The sequence below is a fragment of the Camarhynchus parvulus genome, chromosome 10, assembly GCF_901933205.1.
Source record: "Camarhynchus parvulus chromosome 10, STF_HiC, whole genome shotgun sequence".
Taxonomy (NCBI): domain Eukaryota; kingdom Metazoa; phylum Chordata; class Aves; order Passeriformes; family Thraupidae; genus Camarhynchus; species Camarhynchus parvulus.
This window is the reverse complement of record NC_044580.1, coordinates 4,639,927-4,659,521: the sequence shown is the minus strand read 5'-3', so window position 1 is coordinate 4,659,521 and position 19,595 is coordinate 4,639,927. Positions and strand designations below refer to the sequence as shown.

General features: G+C 39.6%; 1 protein-coding gene across 1 annotated transcript in view; it reads left to right on the top strand.

Moving 5' to 3' along the window:
• UBE2Q2 (ubiquitin conjugating enzyme E2 Q2) overlaps window positions 1-19,595 on the top strand; it is a 46,016-nt gene that overhangs the window by 12,122 nt on the left and 14,299 nt on the right. The window contains exons 2-5 of the mRNA XM_030954899.1: window positions 3,916-4,020; window positions 10,404-10,508; window positions 12,145-12,201; window positions 14,234-14,374. Of these exons, the coding sequence (XP_030810759.1) occupies window positions 3,916-4,020; window positions 10,404-10,508; window positions 12,145-12,201; window positions 14,234-14,374 (408 nt within the window). The remainder of the gene's footprint in view (window positions 1-3,915; window positions 4,021-10,403; window positions 10,509-12,144; window positions 12,202-14,233; window positions 14,375-19,595) is intronic.

The window sequence follows — 19,595 nt, the reverse complement described above, 5'->3', positions numbered from 1 at the left end:
GACAAAATCACTGCGTGGCGGCTCTCTAGTGAAAGGCCCGCAATAATGGGGCTTTTTAGCCGCTGACAATTAATAGTAAAATAACTGCTATTTTAGGGTTCCTCTCATGAAATGTCTTTGAGAAGCCTGTGTTCCTTACATGGCACCACAGCTCAAACCCACCTCTTATCTCTGTAGCATACAGATACAGAGAAAAAAAAGCTGACTTAATTCTCTCAACAGAATTAGCTCATGTGAAGTTCAGTTGTTTGACCTTACAAGCCACAAGCTTAGCTCTAAGTTGCCTGCTGTGGTTATTAGAAACTCATGAGCCTTTTTATATCTCAAGTTCAGAATGTTTGAAGTTCATGTGTGAATTCTGTATTTCAAAATACAGTGACTCATATCCGCGTGGAAATCAGCTGTTCCAAAAATATGGATTACTTACAGATCTAAAGAAACTTAATTCCATTTGTATTTTTAAATTAAATATATTTACTGGTAAGTGTGAAGAATTAAGCATGGCAACAAAACTGAAGTTTAATTGAATTTGTATTTTAATATTAATCATCTATTGTGAAAAAGTTGGAATGTGCAATTAAGTAATTATATGCCATAATTTTAAAACTTGAAGTATTTTCTGATACAGCTGAGTAAATGTGTTTGCAGTGTTACAGAAGAGCCTTTCTGAGAAGTGCACTCTTTCATTCATGTTTCAAAAGCTAGATCAGACTAAAAATTTGAATGGTTAATAATTTTTAGGACACAGTCATTCATGTGTGCTATACACTAATAATCCAGGCAGTATCGAGTCCTTGTAGGTTTTCTCACCTGCAGGAGGGGAGGGCAGGGCTTGTTTTCAGGGCACGAAATGGAGTGAGCGTAAACCATGAGTAAGAGCTGTCACTCAGAGCAGGAGGCAGCAGCACGTTCAAGTAGCCACTGCAGTGTATTTAAACTCATAGTGGGATTGATCATCAGATCTGCACTGTCAGTCGTGTCCTGGCTGATGACAGACACGCTGCAAGTGTTTTGGAGAAGATACTGAGCTAGGCCCCCAGACTGGAACAGATACTGGTCGCAATAAGGAGTGTCCTACTGTGGGGTTCTTCCTTAAATTCTTCGGGGGGAGAAGTAAAATTGTCAGAAAAAAGGAATATAGACAGGGGAGAGTTGAGTTACACTTTCTAAGCAGTCTTTGGATTCCAGATACTGTTTAAGAGAAAAGATTAGCAGGTGTTTGTCTTCTATAAATCTTTGCAATTAATAACATAATTTTAAAAATGGACTGGGCTAACATAATTTTTAAAATGCTTGATTAAAAAAAAAAGCCGAAAATACCTCTTAGCAGAATGGTGCATGCATGCACAGCCCAAATGTGACTGTATCTGGAGAATATTTTTATTCTGTTGAGTCTGAGGATTTTAAAGAAATAGATGGCTTGGTGAATCTTGAAAGGGATGTTGCTTGCTCTTTGTATTTCTTGATGGGAATGTTGGTGTAATCTGAAGTCATGGTAGTAGTGTTTACCCTTCTGCCTTTCTTTTAACTTTGGGAGCTGCACAGAGAAGTTTGGGTCTCAAGAGCAGCTGGGTGAAACAAATATTCAGTCAGTGGGGCCACAGTTAGAAGAGACTGCCTTGTGCTGTTCCCCCTGTACATCCAGATCAGTGTGCAGTGGGAAAGGCTTGAGGTGAGAAGGTTGCACCAGTGCAGAAGGCTTTACAAGTAGGTTGCATGTTATTAAAAATGAGATGTTATCAGTACAAAACCTGAAATATCTTTAATGAAGTTTAGCTCCTAAAAATAACAGTTTAGAAACCCAGTGGCAATGGGGAATTCAGCCTTGTTTCTCCCACAGACATAGTGATTAATCTGTTAAGTGAAACTGAGCAGAAAATACACTCTTCTGAAGCCCTGTGTTATGTAAAGGAGGAAGGTGATTAAACCACATTGGTAAGCCTGCCTTAGCTGTAAATCTTGGCAAGCTGGACTTTCCTGATAGGTCTTTGAGATGTTAGGCCTTAGTTAATCAAGAATAGATATTCAAAGGTCTCTGCTTTGTGGGGGGACAGCACAAGGGAATCTCTGCTAAGTGTGGCCCCACTGCCTGAATGCTTGTTTCACCCAGCTGCTCTTGAGACCCAAATTTCTCTGTCCAGCTCATGAAGTTAAAAGAAATGGTAGTAGTGTTTACCCCGCTGCCTGACTTTAGATTACACCAACATTCCCATCAAGAAATACAAAGTGCAAGGGAAGTATAGTATAGTGTGCTTTGAAGTGAAGATGAAAGATGTATTTTTTCATAAAGATGCTGGGAATATCATGTATTCCTTTAAAGAATTTTTAGCTGTGATTTAGAAAAAAAAATATACGTTAACTTGAGGGGATTGAACTTGTTAAAAAATAAGTTTATGTAGAGGCTTCAGTTTACAGCTGGGATTTTAGACCTCTCTATCTAGAACTTCTGTGGAGTATGGTGTCAGTCTGTTTTGCCAAAGCTGATGCCCTTTAGTCATATGGCTTCGTTTATGAGGTTCAGCACTTCAGATAGAAGGTCAGTTAGGAAACATGCTTTATTAAAAGCCAGTTCTGACATGCTTTCTTTATGTATTTTTCTCATTTTCAAACCTTGCCTGTTAACTTTTGAAGAATGAAGCGTAATTTATTGTCTCTGGAATGAGAAAGATGGATTTTTTCCCTTTTCAACTGCAATGAGGGAAATGAATGAAAATTCCTTCATTATTTTGTAAGACCTGGGGATATGAAGATAATATCTGGGTGATAAAACTGAGGTTCAGCAATTTGTCCTCAGCTACTAAAATTTAATTGAAAGAGTGAGAAGTGGAGAATGCCTTAAATAACTAAAGCAAAACAAGTAAAATCCACACACATCAATGACACGAAGGGACACTTACTGTTGAGTTGGAAACTACATGGCATTTTCCATCCTCACAATCTTACCAAATCTGTGTGAAGAGAACAATTCAGTTTTTAGAATGTGTGAGCAAGAGCCAAGGGCTTTCTGTTTACCTTTCTGTAGCAGGGGTCTGCCAAGCCCCTTTGGAAGGGCTGCATGCTCTGGCACCCATGAGCAGCTGTGGGTCACATCTCTTCCATGGGTTCCATGCGCCCAAACCATGGCTTGTTGTGGAAAATGGAGCACACTTGTAATCCTGTGAGCTCGTTTGGTGTTACCTGGCTGTGTCCTGGCACCTGCCTGCCAGCTGTGGGACTCTGGATGGAATGGAGTTACTCTGTGAGCTCTCCTGGATTCAGGGTATTGCATGAGAGGTCTTCAACAGTGCAACGTCCTCAATGAGCCTTGGTGGTACAAAGATAAAATGACACATTTTATCTGTCATTAAACTGTGATCTGCCAGTTAAACTGTCCTCCAGGGTAGGGCATTTAAGGTGCATTGCTTTTGGCTGAGGGTTGGTGCCTGAAGAGTTTCAATAATCCTGTTTGAGGAGGAAATCTAAAGACACCAGCTTTTATCCTTTCACAACTTTTCTTGGCAGGAAGCTGTGTTTTTATGAAAAATCAGCATCAGTTTTATTCTTTGACATGTACTACTTGTGATTCCATTTTTGGCTAATTATCACCCATACCACATTCTTAAATTTCTCCCTCCTGCCCTACCTGCCCCCAAGGTTTTAAACATTTCAGCACTGTTTCTCATGCATATCCATCATCTGAGAGACAAAAATAGGTTGAAATACTAGAAGAACCAGTTGGCTGGATTTCTTTCAATTTCTTTTGCATTAGCTAAAAATGTGGTGTTAAAAGCTTCTGTGTTACCTGCCACAGAGTACGATTAAAGGCGATATTAACACTGTGTTATGGAATTTTGGGGGTAAATGATTTTTAAAGCTTTGGGATTTTTTGCTTATTTGTTGGGTCTTGTGTTTTGTTTTTTGGTTGTTTTTAAACAGGAATCTTACCCCTCTTCATCACCAATATGGTTTGTAGAATCAGATGACCCAAACCTGACTTCAGTCTTAGAGCGTTTAGAAGATATTAAGAAGAGCAATACTCTGGTGAGTGAAATATTTTGGTTATTTTGGACATTTACTTGAGATTGTGTACTTACTTGGCTTTGTCACATTAACAAGAAGATCAGCTAGTTCAGTTTTAGGGTTATTTGGGGGATTTTATAAACACAACTTTCTCTTCCAAAAAGCTTAGGAGCCAAAAGTAATCCAAAAGATTTGAGGCAAGAAGGAAAATATAACTTCTTTTGGAGAGTAAGCTTTTAAAAAAGTAAGGTTTCAGCCCCAGTAATTAGTGTGATGTTTTGTGAAAATAATTAAACAGTGAACTGGATGAAAATGTTAAAACTGCTGAATAAGACAGCTGTTGTAGAGTTTTCTTTGCACAGAAATCAATTGCAGAGGCAAAACTTTGTACTCTTGAGAATGTATATTCTCCAAACCATTGTTCTAATACCAAGGATTCTTGGTTTCTTTAATCCTTTCCTTCTTTCAAAGAAAACTTGACCTGAGAGCTTCTCATCCATCAGAATGTTTCTTAGGTACTGATACATTTAAGCAGTGTTGTGACTTTGGACAATTGCTACTTAAAGGAAATCTTTGTATACAGATTCTGATGGCTGTTTTGTATTTCAGAAAACTCTCAAGCATTGTATCTTACTTAAATACCCTTTCATGTAGTGATGGGAGCTCAGAGGAAAGGCACATGAATATAAAAATCAATTTCCTAGTCTCTCTAGGAAACTGCCCTTGAATAGTGCTTGGAAATAAATTTCAGTACAAATGCAGTTTGTGCCTCAAAAAGGGGTATTGCAGCATCCTGACAAACTCAGGTGATCTTTATTATAGATGATATTAACATTTTGTGTTTATTTTGGTGGACATGAATGCAATTCATACTAAACAAATCAGAATACTGCTTATTGCATGGATTATGTGCTTAGTATTTATCTGGTTTGGGAAAAATTGGGAATGTTGTTTCTTTGGAAAACCCACTACTTGTTATGTTTCCTGGGATAATGTTCATCTGGGATACCTATCAGCCTTACATAAAAATGTACAAGTGTCTTTTTCTGAAGATAGTTTGCATCTGAAGATAGGATGCATTTGACTTCTAGCAAAAATAATTAGGAAACTAATAAAAGTGAGTCTTTGTGGGCCTTGCCATAATTAAAAACAATTGTAAAGGGACGTTAGGGCTTTCATGCATTTTGTTGGATCTGATTGCACAACATGTACATCTCTGTATTTTCTACTTCAACCTATGATTTGACTGAACTACATTCAGAAGAATATTATAAATCTTGGTCTTTAAGCTTTGCCTGGAAAGGGGCAGTAGCAGAAAATCTGGCTAAATGAGCTTTTTGCTAAAGACACTTTTCAGAAGATTGTGCAGCTTGAAGCTGGTGTGGCTGAAATTCAGCCTAGAGGTTCTGAACGAGGTATTTCCTGTGTGCAACTGCCTGCAAGAGGCTGGAAAGCTTTGTTGTAAACATGCATGGGACTTGCTGTGCTGAATTGCATATGCACACGGACTGCTTATGTAGCTGGTAAGAAAACAGCTTCTGCTATCAAGATTGTACTTGCCCGTGTGAAAAAGCTGCTGGGTTGATGTAATAGACACCTGTGATGGCCCATTGGTTTCTCAGGAATCCACCCTGCTTTGTGCTGTGCCAAGGTGGAGGCAGATGGGAGTGGTTGAGGAGACAAATACTTGCACTACAAAATCTGATTTCTTTTTTTGCTCCAAAGACATGGCTTGTGACTTTTTAATTTGTTTTTTTTTTCTCTCTTCAACTCTTCCCCATAGAATTCCCTCCCTTTCAATGGCATAGAGCACTCACACAGAGACTTTTTGCAGCAAAGAAGGGATAGAGGAGTACAAATCCAAAGGCTTCTAATTTATCACTGTCTCATAAAAATTCACTTAGTTTAATTTACAATGATCTAGAATGTTTCAAACTAGCTTTCATTTAATTTACTGCAGGTAAAGGATCATTAGTGCCATGTTACTCTAAACTCAGGGTTACTGGAGCAGTCAAATTTTGAATGGAAGAAGGCATAGGACTCTTGCAGGAGCTCAGCTGTGCTAAAAGCAGTGCTGGCACATGTACCCTGGTTTAGCCTTTGGTATTCTACTGCCCTTTCTACCTGCTTTGTAACACGGGACAGGTGTCAGCTGTTGGAGAATATGCTCTTCAGGCATAAATGTTTGACGTGTGGAAGCCTTGTCATTTGACATGGTAACACAGAAACTGATTTATGATGTTGAAATCCTACATGTGTTTCCTGGAAAATCTTCTGTGGGTCTGAAACTGTGTTAGTTACCTTGCACCAGCATGTTGCTTTTACTATGAAAATTCATCAAAACACTAAAAATGTTGAAAGGTTATTAAGAATGTGATCAGCATGGATATCCTCAGGTTTGGACAGCTTAGCTGCTTGGTTGTCAACGTTGGGCAAGTTTCAGTCAGCAGATGAAGAGGCTACAGAGTTCTTTCAGCCCCTAGTGTCTCCTGAATTTCCTTCTGAAAATCAGCCATGCTTTAGATTTCCTAAGTATGAAACTGCCATCTGCCTTCTAGTGGCTGTGCTATGCAAAAGAGAAATCTTACTGTGATTTCCCTTGTTCTGTTTAATATGATGGAAGTTACATGATGCGAGTCTGAAGCCTCAAACTTATTTCATGAGATGTTAACTATAACTCTACACTATTTGGAGGTTTGCTTTTTAAAGATAATAGGGAAATGGGCTGAAATTCAGAGAGGCAGCTTTATTCTCACACTCTAGACCTTAAATTTGCATGAAAGATGTCAAAAGTAAGTACACAATTCCTGGCATAAGTATGTTTACAGCTTGGGTAAGCTGCTGTCTTGAAATACACTGCTTCTGTGCTAATATTTTAGATTAAGTCCCACATGGAGGCTTTTCAGGGAAGCATGTTGTCTCTTGCAAACTCCCAGTGTGGCAGCAGCTATTTCTGCAGTGGGAGTCAGAGACAAAATGCAGGAATCAACTTTGCTTTAGTCTGAAGCTGCCCAGGGCTGCTGAGTGTGGGGGAGGCCAGGCCAGGTACTGTCACTGGTACCTGATAACCAAGTAGTGGCCACACTCCAAGTGACAATTACTGCTTCCCTCTGTTTCCATTTGTATCCTTCTTCAGCACTTTCTCAGTGGTAGGCTAAGATTTATTGATGCATTTATTTTTATATAGATATTGTGGGTGTAGGTAGAGACACACAGAATAATTAAGTCTTTTTATTTTTAAACTGCACTTCTTAAGTTCATTTTTCTTCATAATCAGGAAACAGGGTGTTTCATAGTGAGCCCAGCAGGATATTAATACCATCAAAGGTATCCTAAAATTGTTAATGCTTTCATACTACATTAGGAAGAAATCTTCATACATAAAAAAGCCTCCTAGTGTAGGCTAGGAATTTTTCAGAAAAAATTGTTTTAAACTGTTTTCGGATGTGCAGGACATTAAGATAGGAAACACAATTCCAAGAGGTGTTTGTGTTCTAAACCAGCATTATTGTGTCCAAAAGAATCACCAAGCTCTCAGAACTCCTGAAGCATTAAAAATTATAGAGGCTGTGTATTCTACTGGTGTAATTTTTGTTATTTTGATATTAATTATAATAATTTTCACAAGGTTAGAAATGTGTTGTGTTTGGTCACTTGAGGGTTTCCCTTCTGCAACCTATTGACCTCACTCCTTTACCCTGTGGGTTAGGAGTTCTGGTTGCTGTTTACTTTGTGCTCTAGGCAGTTTGTATTCCAGGGGACCTACTGGTGTGCTGATAGCTCACTTTTCTGCAGTAGCTTCCAAGTGTGTGTGTTAAGCATGCATTTTACATTAGTCAAGCCTGTGAAGTTACCCTGGAAATACATTTAAATTATTAATACATGACAGAAATCTACTCTCCCTTTTGATAGTCGGTTCATGTACATACCAACACATACCAAATCTTGCTTAGAGCACAGGGCTGGATCAGATGTCTTCCAGATGTGACTTTCAGCTCAAATTACCCTGTGATTTTTCATACAGATGAGCAGAGGATAAGGGAGAACAGTGATGGTGATCCATGGCAGAAAGATCAATGGTATTAAATTAATTCCTCTGGAGGAAAAATGTAGCAATAAGGAAGAAGGGTGGAAAGGTTGTACAGACAGGATCAGCTTCTTGCTCTGCCACCACCTTTGCAAATTGTAGACACTGATTGCAAATAAAGCAGCTGATCTATAAAAATGAACTGCAGTATGAGTTGGATTAAGCTAACCCTGCAATGTAGAATCCTGCCAAGGAAGGGGATCCCTGCTCTCAGCAGGTCTCTGCCTTCCCCTTCATGATGAAGTGGTGCTGAAGCACACCAGAATTGATCTGCCACAAGGCTGATAAGCTGCCACGGAGTGGTGTGATCTGTGGTGCAGTGGAAATGAGAAGGTGAAGAGCTGCTGGAGGCCCTTGTCAGGCCCAGCTGGAAGTCAGCCCAGGCTGTGCCAGCACCTTGTTGTTTTGAGGGTGCTCCTGTTCCTTGCTTGTGGTGCTGTGCTCAGAAGCAAGGGAAGCTTACAGTGTGGCACGTCCTGGCTGCAAAAATCCCTTCTGAATTCCAGTTCAGCCGACAGGACTATTTGTGGGGAGGAGGGGGGGAGTGAAGGAAGCAGGGCAGGAAGCAGTTCTTAACTCTCCAGTCCTTACTGTTTTTCTGTCAAGGCACATCTAATACTGTATTCATCTGCTTTTCCAAGGCCAGTGCTAACTGACCAGCCCAATGGTGGCAGTCTTCCCCCACTGCTTAGATTTATTTTTGTATGATTCACAGAAGATTTAAACAAATTATTGGCTCTGTGTAAAAAATTACAGCTCCTGGAATTGTATGGTTTATGCTCCAGCTCTCCATGAGGCAATGTTTGTGCAGAGAAAAAGTTTCTCAACAAAATGTATGGCAGTGCAATTCTAAGCATCTTGCACATACCAAAAATAATAGTTCTAAGACCTGTGGTTCTATTTGGCAACTAACTTTATGTCTCATGTATATACTCCTAAGAGTGGTGCCCCAGTCCTTTAGGTGATATCTGCTTTATTTTTGAGTTAGGTTGATTATCTACTTTATTTTGGGGTTGGGTTGACTATCCTGAATGATGCAGAAACAGCAGACTTGGTGTGATAGTGTTCTAATGCAGGCTGGTACCTCAGTTCATGGCCTCAGATGGATAAATAACATTCCTATGAAGCACAATGTTGAATTCTGCTGTAGAAGGGAAAAGCACTAAAGCTTTCAGATAGCATAAGGGCAATATTTTCCTATCACTGCTAGTGATTCGGGCTTGGAAATGAGCTCTTAACCCTGGATAGACTGAATTTTTCACTTCCAGTGGGGTAAGGTGGCAGTATTTAAACTGGCCAATGGCAAGGCTTTAGACAAGTATTTTGGAGTGTGTGTGCAGAAATTACTATCTTGCATGCTGTCCTTGACAAGTGGCAGGACAAATTCTCCTTGGTTTTGGGAAGAAAAGTCCATAAATGGATATATGATTTCTGCAAGCTTCATCTAGGTTAGTATTTTGCAAATGATGAGATGTTGACCCTTTTACAAATAGATTTTGCAGTCCTTTTTTTGTTTTCCTGACGTAGCTGTGCAAAGACCTTGGAAAGGTAGGAAATGCAGTAGTATAGTATTTCATGCCTTGGCCTTAGCTAGGTGTCTGAGGCTGCCTAGAGGAAGTGAAGAGCTGTAGAAATCACCTTCATTGATGATCAAAGAGCAAACTTAATGTTTGTTTCTGCAGAAGTAAATTTTTTTCTGCCTTACATTAGTGAGTGTGAGGTGGTGCATAGTTTGCAGTTAACAGAGCACAATCAGTGGAACAGGTTGGAAACACAAATCAGAGATAGTAACAGATTGTGCCTCACCCTGACACAAGATACAGCAAGCAGAGTGCCTGGGCTCCAGCTCAGAGCCCTCCTGGCTCCTGGGACTTGGACAGGGTTGGTCCTGCTTCTGCTGCCTCTCTGGTGTGCCCTGTGAAGGAATTCAGGGTATGGAAAACCAGACTGTTCCTCCTTGGTTATTTAAGCTGGGAAATGGGAATGTGACCATTTACTTATTCCATAGTGATGTGTGGCTCAGACAGCTATGCTTGGAATAGATGATGCTGTCAGACCAAAAATTGTTTTTCTACTCATGGCTTTCTTCTTATACATAGGAAGATGAATGGAAGTCATTGCTAGCTTGCCATGTCCTTGAGTTTCTGTTGTGGAGACTTTGCTGCAAATATTACAGAGGAAATTTTATTCCAGCCTTAGCAGATTTAAATGCTGTACATTGACTTAAGTTCAATATCAATGTGTGAAGAAAATTCTAAATATATTTCCCTGTGCTTTGGTTTAAATTAACTTATCCATGTGTTTTTGTTGTTTTTAGCTTCTTCAGCAGCTGAAGCGATTAATATGTGACCTCTGCAGATTATATAATCTTCCTCAGCATCCAGATGTTGAAATGTTAGATCAGCCATTGCCAGCTGGACAGGTAAATCAAAAAGCTGTGGGCACCTTCTTATGCCAATAAAGGAGTTGGTTTTTTAACTCCAAGAAACAAGATAATGGGAAAGATTGAACCTTGTGTAAACCAGAACTGTGATACGAAGCACTTTTGCATTACAGTGTCTTCAATCTGAATTTTATTTGCAAAATCCATTTAATAATGGTGTGGTAATATTCCGCAATTCCCTTTGAAGTTTCTGTATCACAGTAAGGTGTGTATGTGATACCAGTGCTGTCAAGTTTAATTCCTTCCTAAACACTATTCAAGCCAATCTCTGTGCACTTGGAGTGCTTCCCAAACTTACTTTTTCTGAAATATTTGGCTCTTTGTTGAAGAGTATGTGTTTCACAGTGTGTACTTGGATGAGCTACTGTTGATGTTTTCCTTCTTCAATCCCTTGCAGAGACATGGGATTTCAAGGCCATATGTTACTTTGGATAGGGAGGTGCCTTGCTTATTTCTTGTGCACTTGAAAAATTAAGAATTGTGAAGGCCTGAGGTGGTCTTCTTAACCAAAATGTTTTGTATTGTGTTGAAAACAGAACTGGTAACTGATAGTAGCTGTTCTTTTCTGTTTTTTAATAAGATTATGGGATCTTCTTTTGTTTGTACACATTAAGATGACATGATTGCTAAAATACTCCTTTAGAGTAACAGATGCTTTCCTGTGGTGACAGTGCTATAGTAATGACAAATAACTTGCTTAATTTTTGGTCACATGCCAAATTGTAATCCTATAGGTCCTTTCTCTGAGCCACCCACTCAGCAGTGCAGCTGTAAGGCAATGGGCTGTGCTGTTAGGGTGTAGCTTTGTGAAGGGTCTCACATGTGCTGTGAAACTCCAAAACAAACTCATGGAAGGTTTCTTATTAGCCAGAAATGTCAGACAGTTTCAAGTGAAATAAGAGGGGCCTTAGTAACTCTGACCAAAGACTCATCTGGTCCCATATATTGTCAGAGCAGTGTCATTACTTCTTTGCCAAAGGAAGAGTGAGCAGAGGACAAGCATATCAAAATACTCCTGAGTATTTCTGCAGCGCAGAGTTCCTGAGCTTGGAGTGGTATCCTGAAAGAGAAAGTCATAAAAATTAACTCAGTGTATTGTTCTGATATTTCCTCAAACAGGCTAATAGCAATGGCTACATGATGATACTTCTGGCTGCATGGAAGTTCTAGGTAGTGAGAAAAAGAATCCATTGAGTTCTAGAGGTCTAAAGTTCATTGAGTTTTTTCTTTCTAGGGGTGTAGCATGTAGACGGATTCTAGTCAGAGCCATGATCTGATTTCATGCTTAAGGGATGGTGGGTTGTAACCCACTTGATGTGTTTGTTGCATTTGACAGTGTCTCAGAATAGGATGTTCCTTACCTGAATTAAAAGCTTCTGTTTACAACTTAATTGGAATTAATTGAGACATTTTATTTATTTTTGCTTCGTGAAAAAGTCTCTTCACTCTCATGTTCCAGGAAAGCATCTTTATGCATCTTACCCTTATCTGCAAAGGACTGAAGTTTGACAAGTAACTTTTGCATTTACTGCTTCTCTTTGAGAGTAGACTTGCTGATTTTGAAAGCCAGAAGTGTATGCAAAATTTATGCAGAACTTTCATTGTTTTATTGCAGAATGGAACAACAGAAGAAGTTACATCAGAGGAGGAGGAAGAAGATGATATGGGTGAAGTATGTCTATATATGAGATTGTTGTCCTAATCTAGTAGAATTTTGTCATTTTGCTCTGCAATGTCTGACTAATAATTAAACCAAACTGTAACGTGTAACCTCCCTGGAGTTCAACAGAAAAGATAATTAAAATTTGGATGTTTACCTGAATGTCAGCTTTCCCTTCAACCAGAAACCTAGTGAAATTTTCTTCTTAAACCTAGATCTCAGCTGTGAGGTACTTGGATACAGAGAATTGGACATCTGTTTGTGCTTTAGTCAAACAATACATAACATTGTGTGCCAAATCAGTAAGTTTTTGCATTGTTAACTCCTATTTCAAGCAGCATGTGAACTGGCTCTGATATAGTTGGAAGTGCCTCCCAAACTGAAGCAGACTTGCTAAGAGTAAATCAGTTTGCTGACTCATTAAATGGGTGAGCTAGTTTTTGACTGTAATAAATTGAAAGGACTGGAAGGACATCGAAACAGACACACTAAACTTTTATGTCCATGTCTGGCAACATGGTGCTCTCTTTAATGAGCTTTTTAGTTGTAATAGTCACCCTTTTTGCTTGCATCTGCTACATGTTAGAATAGCTCCAAGATTCTTGCTTTCTACACTACTATAGACTGCTATAGTAGAACTGTTCTGACTGCTTCAGATTTAGATTTTTAATTAAGGTTTAGTAAGAATGAACAACTCTCTCTGAATAAATGATCTTCCTAGAGAAAATATCAATGCTACCAAGGTCTTAAATTAATTTGTAGCAGCCTTTCTTAGCCATATTTAGCCTGATCCAGACTACATTTGCTGGAGCTGTTGTTTCTGTAAAGTTGCTCTTATGTCCCATGTCCTGCTGGCACAAGGCTCTGATTGCTTGCAGACTACTAGAGTAGCCTTTTGCATTCTGTTTGGGTTACTTTGTAAAAAAGAGAAATGGTCTGCCATTATTTATCAGCTGTCAGGGGGCATTGTGCGTGCCAGTGATATCTGTAACCTGTAATCTAGTCCCAGTTCTAGATGGAGAAGCAGTTTTCAATTCCTCAGCTCTGTTATTGGAGAAACATGAGCATTTTGAGGAATACTCAGTCTGAAGTCTGTTACAGCTGAAGGAAACAGTGTTGTCAGATGCACCAGGTGTATTTCTTGTTACATAGGACATCCTTGAATGTGGGTTTTCCTGCCGTGCAAACAGATGGCACATGGAGAGCAGCCCCAGGTGTGCCAGAGCTCTGCATACTGGAGTGTATCTGGTAGTTGTGTAACCAAAATCTGCTGGTGTGGCTGCTGCAGTGCTTCATTTTTCGTGTCAAGGTGTTTACATGCTTCCCCTCCTCTCCACAGGCTGCATTTGAATCACCTTCAGGCAATTGTCTGAAGCTCAGAGTGCTCCTCTGCCACAAAGATAAGCCCATCTCAGATACAGAGTGGAGGGGTTTTAGTGCCTTGGTCTAGAACATGGAACTGAAGTGTTGGCTTGGGTGATCAGAATGCTTGACCACAGAATTTTGCCTTATGTCCTGATTCCAAAATTACTGCATCTAATCTCTAGCTGAAATGTTAGCCTTGAATAAAGTACACATAGTTTTCTAATATTTAACTTTCTTGAAGGGTTGCTGTAGCCCTGCCAGATAGGTTAATTGCTTGTGAGAAGTGTAGTATAGTAGGATTCTAATTGCAAAAGGGCCATTTAGAAACATCTTGGAGCCACCCTACCTTGGGGTACTTTTGGATTCTCTAGTCCAGTTTGCTGCCTACTTCAGTGAGCTAATTCTCTACAGTCTTATCTTCTTGCAAAGGTAGTACTTGTTTCTGTGACCAGAAACATGTTGTGAATTTGGGTTTCATTTGTATTATGAAGGTTCTCTATACTTCCAGTGGTTATGTTGGCTGAGGGTGAAGTTAGAACAAAATAGAAATGGCACCCAACAATCAGAAATCCATAGTGCTGTGCAGTATGTGACTGTATCCCAGAGGCCTTTGGAGAGGGTTTCATTGAATGAAGAACACAGGACAGTTATTTACAGTTAACTACTCTCTCTCTCGTAGGACATTGAAGATCTGGATCACTATGATATGAAGGAGGAGGAACCAGTTGATGGGAAGAAATCTGAGGATGAAGGCATTGAAAAAGAGAACCTTGCAATCTTAGAAAAAATCAGAAAAAATCAAAGGCAAGATCACTTAAATGTGAGTTAATGGTTCCATGTTTCTTCTTTGCAGTACTTCTGACTTTAAAACAGAGATGGTTTTCTGCAAAGAAAGCCCACTCCTATACACCTAGACATAAATTAACCTGTAGCTGACTGTTTACCTGCTCATCTCCAGAAGTATCCATGGGTTGTCCCTCTATTCTTGCTTGGTGCCTTTGTTACAAGCATTAGTTCTGCTTGCAGAATCAGTAGAATGCCTCCAGGCTTTGAGCTTGACTTTTGTTGCTGAACCCGTATTTAAGTAAAAAAACTAAAGCCATAATTAAAATTGCCTGTGTTAAAAATCATGGGTGACTTAAAATACTTGGCAAACCTGTGCTTTAAATCCATTTTATGCATGAGTTTGTTTTTCAGTGATAGCTGTGTCACCTGGAAGTTACTGAAGGGTGGCGGGTTGTTGTGCAGTTTTTTTATTGCCATGCATAAAGTAAAGGGCCTTCATCAGCTCTGCAGCTTTGTTGTCTGTTTTCTGAGTGATCTTGGCAGCAGGCAGCTTTAGAAAAAGTGCTTGTTCTCCAGAGGCTTAGAAACGTTCTGTCCCAAGTGCCAGGCTCCAGAGAGGCTTCTACTTCTCAGAGGTGCATGCAGGAGAGTGTGATGATGTCATACAGCCTTAATTTTATTTATCCTGACTCCCAAAGAAATCAAAGCTTTTGTTTCATAGAGGCTTAAAATGTATAAAACATGAAATTTAATACCTCTGTTTATGATCTGCTTCATCCACAGGATTTTAAATTTTTAACACCTAAACCTGATTGGCATTTCAGGGTTTAAAAACAGGTAAACATAAGGTCCCAAACTGCTTTGGCTGTATAGTCAAGTCCTGTTTTGAGACTTGAGTAACCATAAGCACAACAGTCACTTACTGGTTTTGTTTAAACTTGAATGTTCACAGTTTGAGACGATGCCTAGTGAGGTTTTGTGTGTTTCTGTGTGTATAACTCAAGCTCCTAATAGGAAGGAAAATATAACCTCTTGCAGCCTGAAAGGCATGGCCTGCTTTACAATCATCTAAAATGTGGTAGAACAGAAAAAAGGTTTTTGTGGTGTCAGCATTCTTCCTTGGTGCAGAAAACCCTTTAAAAGTGCAGATTTTCTTTTGCTATCTATTCTTTTCCTATTTGGCCAATACTGCCTTTCCTTTTGCTTTTTCCCTCCACATTTAGTGGAGCTGAAATGAACACTGCTGGTTTTTTGTTTGACAACAGCAGATTCAACTTACATAATAGCTGTTTCTCGTGCCAGGACACTCTCGTTGATGCTGGTGCATAAACAAGGTCAGCTGAGTGCAGGGAACAGGGTATTCAGCTGCTGCTGAGGAACTGTGGTATTTTTGTGGGTCACCAGAAATAGCTGTGCTGCTGAAATAATTTCTCCAAGGACTTGTGGAAGTTTACTCCTAGGTGCTGGAGAACCAAAAGCTGTAGCTGTGCTACTGACCTAGGAAAGAGCTATCCCAGTAGCACTTTATTGGTCCTCCATGCTGCCAAAACAGGGGGCTTCTGATAGAATGTCTTAACCATGCTCTATAAGCAGTTGTTTGCTGAGTGTCCTAGCACAAAGCAAAATTTAAATCTGTACAGCCCTCACAACTGGGTTTCTTAGAGGACACTATGAGTTTCACAAACCTAAATGCAGTGGCTAAACTGGTCTGTTTTTTTAGCCCTTTGGGATACTTTGTTTCCTCGGCAGAGGCCAGTAAAACAAACCCATGCCATTTACATGCTGCTTGTTGGACAAGGGAATGTGCAGCATAAAACAGGGCTTTGATTGGTGCCCAGTGCAGCCAGAAGACTTTTCATTTCCTTTCCCTGGTCTTTGGCTCAGGTCCATGGGCTGTCCTCTCTCCCCTTGGCTGCAGTGCAGGCTGGAGTTACAGATCATGCTCAAGGCTTGTTCATGGGAAAGCGGTGCATGCACTCCCATTGTCATTTATTCCTGATAGATTAAAGACATTTTTTTGCTTCTCAAGATGTTGTCATAGGAGTTTTTAGGGTTTATGTGTGTTGTACAGGTTAAGAATGTGTATTTACTAATTTTGTAAATGAGTTCTGTCTTTGGCAGTATCCTTACTCCTATTCTTCTTGCTGGCATCAGGAAATAAATTTGGCTTTTGGTACAATATGTAACTTGGAGCAAGAATGAATCCTCCTGTTAACATTGTAATAACTTTAAAGAACCACTTGCTTACCTGTAGTTAAAATAGGTCTTTGAACTGGAATCATAAACTTCAAATATTTAACAACTTGCTGCTGCTTGCTTTTAAGAGGTCTCTCCCCACAAAGTTGTTTCAGAGACTAATGCCTTTCTTATTTAAATAATGCTATCAGCTTTTCCTGTTTCATGCTGAAGAGTTTAAGCACTTCCCTTTAGAAGTCTCCAATGTCTGTACTTTCATCTTCAGATTTTATGAAATCTAAGGTGTCATTGCTATTTTTAGTCTAATCCTTGAAGGAAGTATGAAACTACTTGAACTTCTAGGAATGATTGTGCTTCTGTGCAAATATGGAGAAAGTTCAGTAACAAATGGAACTTATGTTCTTTAGCTCTTTTTGGGTTACTTTAGATTTCAATTTATTATCTCGGAGAAGTTTTCATGTTTTGTTTCAGCAGGTGATCTTTGGACTTGTGGCTAAATCTTCTGAAATTTATTGAGTGAAGAGGTTTCCTGTAGCATTCTGATGTGTTCACAGGGTTTTCCTGATCAGACAGAAAACAATCAGATCTTTGGATAAAAAACTGCAGTGAGCTGCACCTCCTATCCCCTATAACTTGTGGGGGAGAGCAGGCTGTGGGTGCATTTTGAGGGTTGGAAGGGGAAAAGAAACCCCTGATGTCTCTGTGGCCTTAGTACAGCAGGGTAATGGCAAGTGCTGGTCCCATTGCCCCACGAGGTTCCTGTTTCCAACAGTGGCTCATCCTTGGGGGGAAGAGTTTGAGGACAGGACAGGCTTGTAGTGGTGCATCTTGTGAATATTTTTCATGTCCAGCAGTGTTGGCTGTGAGAATTCCTGCATCAGGTATTTCTGTTATGTGCAGCTCTCAGCAGTTGGCATACTGTCAGCATAGATGTTTGCCTCTTGCAGCAGGGATTTCTCCAGCTTACCTGCTCATTGTTCTGGAGAGCCACAACATAGTACAGGATGGGATGATTAAGTGAGACTTTTTGTGCCTATTTGATTACTTATTAGGGAAAAAAAAGTCATTTGGGTCTGGTCCTGCAGCTCATTTAACTACTAAACATGAAATGGCTTTGCCTTCCTGCTCTTGGCATCAGCCCCATGTGGCAGATACCCATCAGATCCCATGATTGACCACTTATGTCTGAGGCAGTTGCAACTATAAATCTTACTGTCACAATTTGAGAAATGGGAACTTTATCTCCCTTGGAGTGTCAAGTCCCACTTTTCCAGAAGGATGCTGTTATTTATATCTGGGTTCAGTCTTTGAAATTACAACTTACGTGTACTGAGTTACGGAAAAAGTTTTTAATTTTAGTATCACTGTAGTCAAAACTGACCTCAGTGCTCTGTATGGTGCAGTGGTAGGATGCAAGTTGTGCTGTCTTCTAAACTGCACTTTACAGTGGCTCCAAATCCCACAAGTGACACCAGAATGAAGACGTGCTTCAGAGCACTGGTGTTTGCCATTGGGTTTACCATCAGGTTTAACTGTTACCTTCCCCTTCAAGTTCCTCCAAGGGTAGTTCAGAGCACATAAAATAAGCCCCTGTGCTAAACTCCTTAAGTTAAGCTTGCTATCCTCTTTCTCCTGATTGTAGATTACTGGTTTGCAGTCCATCGATTCTTTAGAGCAGCAAGTGTAACTATATTTAATGCTGCTATATAAGGAGTGAGCAGCCCAACCAGAAACCCCTGGGGGAAAAAGGGTAAAGACAAAGACAAAGTGTGTTGAGGCTTGCTTGCACACACTACAGCTTAACTCCTTTAATACCACCTCATTTATCAGCAGTTATAATGGAAGTCAGGGGGATGTGGGTGTGCTAAGCTTTGATTTTTAAATGTCTCCAGTACAGAAGATACTTAAATTTTTATTTGCCAAGATGAACTTCCAACATTATATATAGAAATTCAGTAGTTTAATTGGATGGAAATAGAGATGCAATGAAAGAGGTAGTTTTCCACAGGATGTCTTTGACCATCTAACTTGTTCTTAAATTGCCTATATTTATACCTTGACAATCTGTGGAAACTGTATGAAAATTCCTTCTTTTAGTAAGAAGTACAGTGGAAGGGGCAGGGATCTGCACAGCTCTGCTCAGAAGAAAACCAAAATCTTGACACTTGTCTATGAAATGTCTTTCCTCCAGACTCAACATATTGGTGAGTCCTAATCTTAATGCTCACAAAGCACAGCAACTCTACAAAGAATTGTAATTAATACTGCTGTGTTAACTGGTTAAGTGTAATGCTTCCTTTTTCAGCTAATCTGTAAATAGTGGGCATAAATAGTAGTAATATGCAGATATTGCATATAAACAACCTTTTCCCATAAAATTTCATGTACTTGGTGTTTGAGAAATCCCTTCTCAAAGGGATTTTCAGATACTGCTCCACAGAGAGGAGCACAGTAAGTAGAGAAATTACTTGTCTGAAGCCTTGTTTGTATGTAGCTTTTGTTTAATCAGATTAAAGGAGTTGCCTGTTATTTGCATGTTTAATTACAAGGTTCATCCTTCATACCGGTCTGTTAAGAAAAACTAGTGGAATTTCAGAAATATGCATAATTAAATCAAAAGGTGTATGAAAATGAATAGCCTTGAAAGAAAAGTCTAAGTGCATTATTTGATGCTATTGGACAGAGAAGACAGAGGACTATGTGGAGGCTTTACCATCAAGTAACTGTTACTGATACTTAATTTGTATTAAGAAGTAATTTGTTCCTACAGTTAAGACCTTGTAGAATATAAAACATCACTGTGGACTTCAGGCAAACAGGGAGGATGTTTTGGGTATTAGGTAATGGTCAGAGCTGCTTCATATTCTTCCAGAAATAGTTTTGACACTTGTGTCCAAAAAGGATATGTTTATAGGTGTTCATAGTGTCTGGAAGGAAACTGAAAAAATAAGAACCTTTGAATTTTTAGATGGAGTAAAAAAGCAGCCTCATCAACTTACTTATTTAGTACTTGATACAGACAGGCTGAATTATCCTAGGTGGGTCTTTTTTATTTGGTA